We start from the raw sequence: 7,613 nt of genomic DNA, 5'->3' as shown, positions 1-7,613 counted from the left end.
AGACCACGCCTGAGTAATTGAGGAAAATACCCAATATTAACCCTAACCTCTATAACCCCTAACCTCTGAATACACAGACACACACACACACAACATAAATAACCAAAAACCAAAACCAAAACAACTCCCCCCCAAAAAAAACCCCAACAAAACAAAACACCAGTTCAGCCTTTCTTGGGCAGTCCAATCCCTTGCTTCCCGATGTCCTTGTCTCTGCCACTCTATGTGTAATCGAGAGGCCTTAGGGAAGTGAAATAATTGTTTTCTGTTTAATCTGCATATTTGCAAGGCTGGCATCCTGAGGATGTCAGTCATGGGCCTCATTCCGGAGTGGAGGCACAGGAAACTCAAACACGGCAGCAGTGTAATGGTGCAGTGGAGCCGCCAGGGGCTGGCACAGTAGTGTGTTAATGAGTGTTAAAACTGACATTGCAAATACAGTGTTCTCGATGTTTAAAATTACAACCCTGGAACAAGTCATGCTGTTAAAACATACAAGAAATACCAGTTAAGCTTTCAAGTAGAGACCACACAGCCTGTGGTCTCTATCGCAGCTATCCCAAAGTGCAGAACAAATCATTTCCATTGAAACGAAGCAGGAATTAACAGGTAGCTCAGTGCTTTGAGTGCTACAGTAAGTAGAAATAACAAATCCAAATATTAAACATCAATTACTACCTGATGAGCTAGGCATAAGCTCGGCACTCTACCCGCCCCTCCTCAGCAGCCAGCCTGGGAAATGCAGAGCGTGGATGGGAAACACAGCCCAAGACTAACGTATCTGTGCGATGAACATGTGTCACTTCCAATATCCATCCCACATGCTATGAGGAAGCTTGGCCCATGTATCTGTCCCAGTAATATTAAACAGGTCAAATGTAGGAGTGAAGTTGCTCTGCAGCCACCAGCTAGGCATGAGTGAGCCTGTTTCTACTGTGTTCCCCCAAGAAAGGATTGCACAGGCTACCTTGATCATCTATGGGCCCACTTCATCTTTGTAGCCTTTACTCCCAAACACAGGGCAGAAAATGAATCCGCCCTCCCCTGGAGGAGAAACTACTATGGGAGACATTATCTAACTTGGCTAATCAGAGGCTGTGTTTCTGAGCCAGGACTTGTGAACTTCATACCTCTGTGTGGTTTAGTGATAAGGGAAAGATTCCCAGGGTCTTACACCATTCTTTATGGTCTATGGAAATCACTGCAGAGCCACAGCCATCTGGGTGGCTCTCCCTCAAGGTCCAGAGAGACCACTGCTTAGGGGAACTCAATCCTCCTGGGACCTTTTCATGCTCAGAAGGGACTAAAAGTCTTGGTGGGCAAAGGAATATTCTTTTACAAGTATACATATATCTACAAGAAGTGTTAAAAAGACAGTCTCTAAAGCACTTTGGGATTTCCCCCAATGAAAGGCACCAGATAAATAAAGCAAGTCATTACCAAAAAAGAAAAGTCAAGTTTTCCAGCTTTCATATCCTTGTAGGTATCTCTTTTTTTGGTGGTAAACATGTTCACTGATAAAAAATCCTTAGGAGAGTGGCTAAGTTATTCTGCCTCTTGCCTCTTTTCTTCTTTCCATCAGCTTCATGGTCAGTGACCACGGATATCATGCCCAGTTACGGTATACCATCAGCCTCAGCAAACTGAACAGTCCTCCCAGGTTTATGTTGTCCCCTGCCTTCAGTGCAGTTGGGAACAGTTTTATAAATGCTTGGTCTTCCAGGGCTGAAGATACTAGCCAACAAGAAGAGTTCCATGTGCAAACTCCCAAAACCAACTCCCTTCTTCTGGTTCCCAGGTGGGGTTCCTTGAAGTCACTTCACATTCCTGCCGCTTTGGAATATTAGACATAGACGTGTCTGCACGTAGGCACTAGGAGGTTGCCACCCTTTGCCCGTCATGAGTCTCTAGTCTGATGAAAGATCTGAACTGGAGGCTCGAGGGCATTAAATGGCCAGTGCATTCATCCAACAAATTGCCCACACTGTAGTCACCATGGCAACTACTAGTACACAGCGCCCTCTGAGAAGATCTATTCCACACCCCTGTGAGGTGTGGATTGTCCTTAACCGACTAAAACACAAAATGGACCAATTAAGAGTAGGCCCAAACTTTGGATTAAAAGCCTGTTTATCTCCATATTTGGATCCCTGGATCTATAGCCTTGCCAAAGACTCGACAATAACGAAAGCCACTGGAAAACCATCAGATTACTTAGAAGATGGTAGGAAAGAATTTTCTAAAAAGGGGCTCAGTTTCCCCTTCATAATGTTTTGTGCTAACTGAATGGCGTGTTGGAAAGGAAAGAGAGGTAACCCTTCAACACAGCTTAACGGTTGAAAGGTTTTTTTTTTTGTTGTTTTTGTTTTTTATCCAGTTTTAAGCTTTTAAAGAAACTCACAGTTATTTATATCTTATAAAGTAGCAGTTTTTGGCTTTATAACTCTTTTCTTCTGACTTCTACCCCTGCCCCCCCAAACCCTACTGCAATTGCAATGGAAATGAAAACTACAGCATTTCCACCATGGGTAAACCACACTGCCTTCATGCACATCTGTATCTTGAATTTGCTTCTGTACTACCAGGTTTCCATGCCACAGTAGGAACCAAGGCAATCAAACACTGTACATATACTATCATGTGTCCTAGAAGCAAAACTACCTAAAGCAAACTCTGCCCAGAAATAAAAGAGCATTCATTTTACGGGCTTTCAGAGCAGGCAAGGAAATGTTTCAGCTACCGCCCTTGCCAGGAACCTGATAGTGCTTACCTCACAAAGTCACAAAATACTAACCTCTTCTAGTGGAGAAAGACAGCACGGCCTGATTCCTAAACATCTTAAAAAAGAAAGGCTTGAAAAACATGCTAATACCAAGACACAGCAAACTTTGGTCAAAATGGCCTGGATTGAGAATCTCAGCCAGAAATAAATGTCTCTGCAATTCCCCTAGGAAAAAGAGGCCTGACCATCAATAAAAGGGCTTAGCCTACATGAACTCTGCTTATAGCATCCTGGGGTTTGGTCCATGTTTAGCTAAAGTCCCTGTCCTTAAACTTATTTGTTTGGGGAAAAGCATTCAGTCTTTACTACATATTGACTGAGTAACATTCTCTTACACTGACACATAGGAGATAAACATCAACACATATCTTTCTTTAAAATGACTGGTGCATTCATGCACGTCACAAGGACAGGACCAGGTAGAAAGACAACTCGAAGACTTGCATTGGTCAAGTGTGCTTAGCTTTGCAATCTCTCTGTTTTGGTATTAAAGGTAAATGAAAGCAATGGATACATAATTGAGATTATCTTCACATGGTTGTGATCCAAATCTCATTATATCCTTGCTGACCTCATAGACAGGTATGTTCTCACTGGAAGTCATACAACAACCTCAGAAATAGGAGCACAGACAATTCAACTCACAGGTAATACTGGGATATGAGCATTAGAATACTGTACACAGTGGATAGAGAAATTGGCATTCTAAATACTCATCTGGCAGAAAGATGAACATTTTATGCCATGATGCAAACACCAGTGAGTGTCATTTCATTGAAAGGTGCAAAGGCATGTTATTAGACACACCATCCTCAAAAACAAACAAACAAACAAAAACCTCTAAAAATTGCAAAAGCAATCTAGGGCTTATGTCCCATGCAGCTCTCCCTCTAGGGTCAGAATGATTTCTTATGCCATAGCCTTAAAATTACCCTGACTGTACTCGAACCACAAGCAGCAGATCAGCTATGCAAGTCTGGGTCCCAACTAATGTAGAGAATCGTCTAAGCTCAGTTCACTGGGTGAACTCCGGCTCATGTTTGTCAAGCTTGCCATGAGGGACTTAACTTTATGAGCATAGTAGTCCCTTAAATTGACTGAAGGGACCTCCTTCATTCCATCTCCAAAGTCACAGCTGCGCATAGCACTCTCAAGTTGCTTTTGGCGCCGATAAAAGTGGGAGAACTTATTGAAGATCAAAGTGATGGGCAAGACCACCACTAGGATGCCTGCCAAGATGCAGGCAGAGGCAGTCAGCTTCCCAGCTGTTGTCCCTGGGACCACATCTCCATACCCAACGGTGGTCATACTGACGGTGGCCCACCACCAGCAGGCAGGGATGGTGGCCAGGCCCTCATTCTCCTCCTTTTCAATGGTGTAGGCCACCACAGAGAAGATGGAAATCCCCACTGAGAGGTAGAGCAAGAGCAACCCTACTTCCTTGTAGCTGTATTTCAGGGTGGCTCCCAAGGAGCGGAGGCCAGTGGAGTGTCTGGCCAGCTTGAGAATTCGAAAGATCCTCATCAGCCTCAGGACTTGAGCCACCCTGCCCAAGTTAGCCAAGGTAGGAGAACTCTCCACCACCAGGTTCACCACTAGAGTTATGTAAAAAGGGACAATGGACATGAGATCAATAAGGTTTAGAGCATTCTTGAAGAACTTGAGAAAGTCAGGGGCCACAGCAAACCTGGCCACTAACTCAAATGTGAACCAGGCAATGCCAAAGTGCTCCACGATTTCGAACCTGGGGTCTTCACCAGGGTTGCCCTGGCTATCAGGGATTTGGAAATCTGGCAGGCTATTGAGGCACATGGTGATGATGGAGCCCAACACCACCAAGATGGAAAGGACACTGAAGACCCTGCTTAGGACTGAGTAGCCCGGGTTGTCCAGTGCCAGCCAAAGCTGCCTGCGGAAGTTGCCCAGGGGTTGCCCATCGAACTTGGAAGCGTCGTTATAGAAGGCCAAGATCTCATCGAAGGAGGAAGTGGTGCTTTCCTGGTCACTCTGCTCGTCCCACTTCTCCTGCTCAGGTTCCACTTTGCGGCCGTGATAGCTATAGCTGCAGCAAGAGTCAATGAAGAACTCATTGATACCCCAGTACTCGATCTCCTGGCTGAAGGAGAAGACGCACAGCTCAGCCATGACGTGAAGCTTGCCGGTGTGGTAGAAATGCAACACGTAGGGGAAGAGCTCAGGGTTACGGTCGAAGTAGAACTCACGCTGGACGTCGTCGTAGTCATCGCAGAGTTCCAGAATGGCCTCTCGCGAGTGGCAAAGGAGCAGACGGCCCAGGCGTGTCTCAGGGAAGCGCAGCAGCGTGTGGGAACGCAGCCGTCTCTTGAAGCCGCCCACATTGATGCGGATCTCTCCATCCTCGACGTCGGTCTCGGACACGTCCCACAGGCTCTGGCGGGTCATGCTGGAGATGCCCAGGCGCCCTTGCCGCGCGGGGGCGCTACACCTGAAAGCAGAGGGAACAGCATCTATGTGAGCGCCGGCACTCCCCACCCCAGTCTCTCTTTTTTTTTCTCTTTACCCTCGTCTGGCGAGCCTCTCCAGCAGGGTCTCTAGGTGCGGCCCGGCACTGGGGTGCAGGAATGGGTCTGTGGGAGTTGACTCCCTTCCCAAGGCAAGGCAAGGGTATATGTTTCTACGAGTACACCCGGGCCTCCACCTCCTCCCAGGAGTGGCGCCTATCGGCTCTGAAAGCCCAAGGGGGCTGCGTGCTGACCTTGCCTGTGAGCAGACCAAGGAGACGCCCCCGCCCTCTCGCCGCAGACAGGCGGGACCCAAGCTGAGATGCGCACCGGCAGGGCTGGGCCAAGAAGGGGGCGCGGAGATTTGGGAGGAGGCAAGGAAATTCGCCGCTCTAGTCTGTAAATCTGGGCCGAGGGGTAAGAGGGTCAACTCAAAGTCCCAGATCTCCAGCCTTCAAGGACCGATCCCGTTCCCAGCCCCCCTTCCTACCCCCACCCCCGCGCCCTTCTGGCACCGAGCTCCCCAGCCGCGTGCGCTGCGCCTTCCCGGAGCTCGCCTTGCGCGTTCTGGAAGTGCTTACCTGGGTGCACCGGAGCCCGCGGCCGAGGCCGGCGGGAAACTTCCCCGACCTACTGGCAAGCATCGCCGCGGTGGCCGCCGCTGGCTGGCTGCGCGAGTGCGCGCGGGTGCGAGGATGTAGCTGTGTGCGCCTGTGTGTGTGTGTGCCCCGCCACCGGGCAGGCGGGGTCCGCCGTGCGCCTCCTTCAGTCTCCGGCCCCACACACCGCCGCCCGCATCCGTAAGAGGCTCACAGGTGGCTGCGTGGCCCCGACGCTCGTGGAGCCCCCTCTTTCGATCCGCGCGCCCCTCACCCACCACGAGAGGCAGGAGCCCACGCCGCAGGCGCCCGTGGAGCGGGGGCGGGAACCGAGCCGGTGCGCTTTGCAGAGGGCCTTGAGCCCCGCGCTGAGCGGTGGTGCTGAACGGACAGCTCCGAGCGCTCCAGCCTGGGGCACAGTCGCCACCCAGACTCCTGAGGCGTTCCGGGGCATCATTCTGTTCTTCAGGCGTCCCCCAGCTTTGCACGGAGCTGACACCTTCTCCCCCTCCCTCGGCATCCTCCAGGGACAGCTGTTATTGTCAGCACCCCCAGAGCTCAGACAGAGGGTTGCCTACAGTGACTTTCCTCCCTAGCTGGGTCTGTAGGAAACAGACTAGAGAATGGATGGCTTCTATGTATAGGGCGGATAGGGCAGCAACAGAATGATCTACTGGCTTCCTCTTTTAGAAACCTGAAGAAAAGTTTCCTACACCTGGAAATGGGTTATCGGGAAATGGGAGATGTCAAGAAAGACTGAGGTTGAGCTGTGGCAGGGATACGGGTGGGGCAAGAGGTTGGGTGTGTGCACAGGTCCTATTGGCATGGGGAGGAGTAATGGAGTTCTGTTTGAGAATTCTGTGTGATGCCGTGTATGTACAAGCCAGTGTAGTGTGTGAGTTTCAAGGGAGTACTTGGAGTTCTGTGCATGTGTGTAGTCTGAGAAGAGTAGAACTACCCAATGTCTGTGTACAGTTTGACAAGTAAGTCTTCCGATGGATGGAACAGTGTGCCATGTATGGGGATCTGGACATGCATTAGTGTGGTATGTGCATACCATGTGAGACTGTGTGCTGTGTAAACACTGACTTCAGCACAGAATCCCCAATCACAAGACCTAGGGTCCTCTTATTGACCAAGCCAAGAAATGGACTCTTATTCCTTGGTGTCCCACTGGTCTCTGACCAAATGCATGATCCTCATTTTCAGACTGCGGTGTGCATTGTTAGCAGGGAGCTAGTGTCCACATGTCTTGGTCAGAAGTCATAAGGCAGTTCTTATAATGTGGTTCCAGACTCACAGGAAAAACAGCACAGCCATGAGAAACACATTCTTCATATATGGCTATAAGGGTGCCACCTGAATTGAGAGGTGTTCTGGCTCTACACTGTTTGATGAGTTGGAGCTGAGCTCTGGGCCAGTGTTTGTCTGGTATGTACAAGGCCCTGGATATTGATCCCCAGAACTATGCAAACAGTACAAAAGACTAGCCTGCTTTGGGATTCCTCAGAGGGTCTGAAAAGGATCCTGGATCTAGTTTTGTGTTGGGTCATTGTATCCAAGTATGATTCCTTGTGCCAACCACTCACCTTTGAGCATATATGTTGTGCGCATGGGTACATGTGCCCTCAATGAGAGGACACTACACCCGTATCTCTGAAGCCTCTGTGAGTGTGGGGCTTCCAGCAATAGCAGTTCTGTGTGGGAAGAAGAACAATGTGGTGTGGTCCAAGTGAGCTTCCTTTATGTTTG

General features: G+C 49.3%; 1 protein-coding gene across 2 annotated transcripts; it reads right to left on the bottom strand.

Annotated features, from left to right (window-relative positions):
- Nucleotides 1-246: 246 nt before the first annotated feature.
- Kcns2 (potassium voltage-gated channel modifier subfamily S member 2) lies at nucleotides 247-6,338 on the bottom strand. Of its 2 annotated transcripts, none has more exons than XM_031359307.1 (2): nucleotides 5,844-6,338; nucleotides 247-5,246 (listed from the first exon to the last, which is right to left on the bottom strand). In XM_031359307.1, exon 2 carries the CDS (start codon nucleotides 5,201-5,203, stop codon nucleotides 3,770-3,772), a length of 1,434 nt encoding a protein of 477 aa, XP_031215167.1. In that variant the 5' UTR covers nucleotides 5,204-5,246; nucleotides 5,844-6,338; the 3' UTR covers nucleotides 247-3,769. The 2 variants fall into 2 exon arrangements, with proteins under 2 accessions (XP_031215167.1, XP_031215168.1); XM_031359308.1 differs by having other exon boundaries at nucleotides 5,778-5,940.
- Between the last annotated feature and the right edge of the window lie 1,275 nt (nucleotides 6,339-7,613).

This window comes from Mastomys coucha, unplaced genomic scaffold (assembly GCF_008632895.1).
Source record: "Mastomys coucha isolate ucsf_1 unplaced genomic scaffold, UCSF_Mcou_1 pScaffold7, whole genome shotgun sequence".
In the NCBI taxonomy this organism is placed as follows: Eukaryota; Metazoa; Chordata; class Mammalia; order Rodentia; family Muridae; genus Mastomys; species Mastomys coucha.
This window is presented reverse-complemented; position numbering and strand designations above follow the sequence as displayed.

Bases quoted from the DNA above. Each gene is read 5' to 3' on its own strand.
- Kcns2 (XM_031359307.1), bottom strand. From the start codon at position 5,203: ATGACCCGCCAGAGCCTGTGGGACGTGTCCGAGACCGACGTCGAGGAT.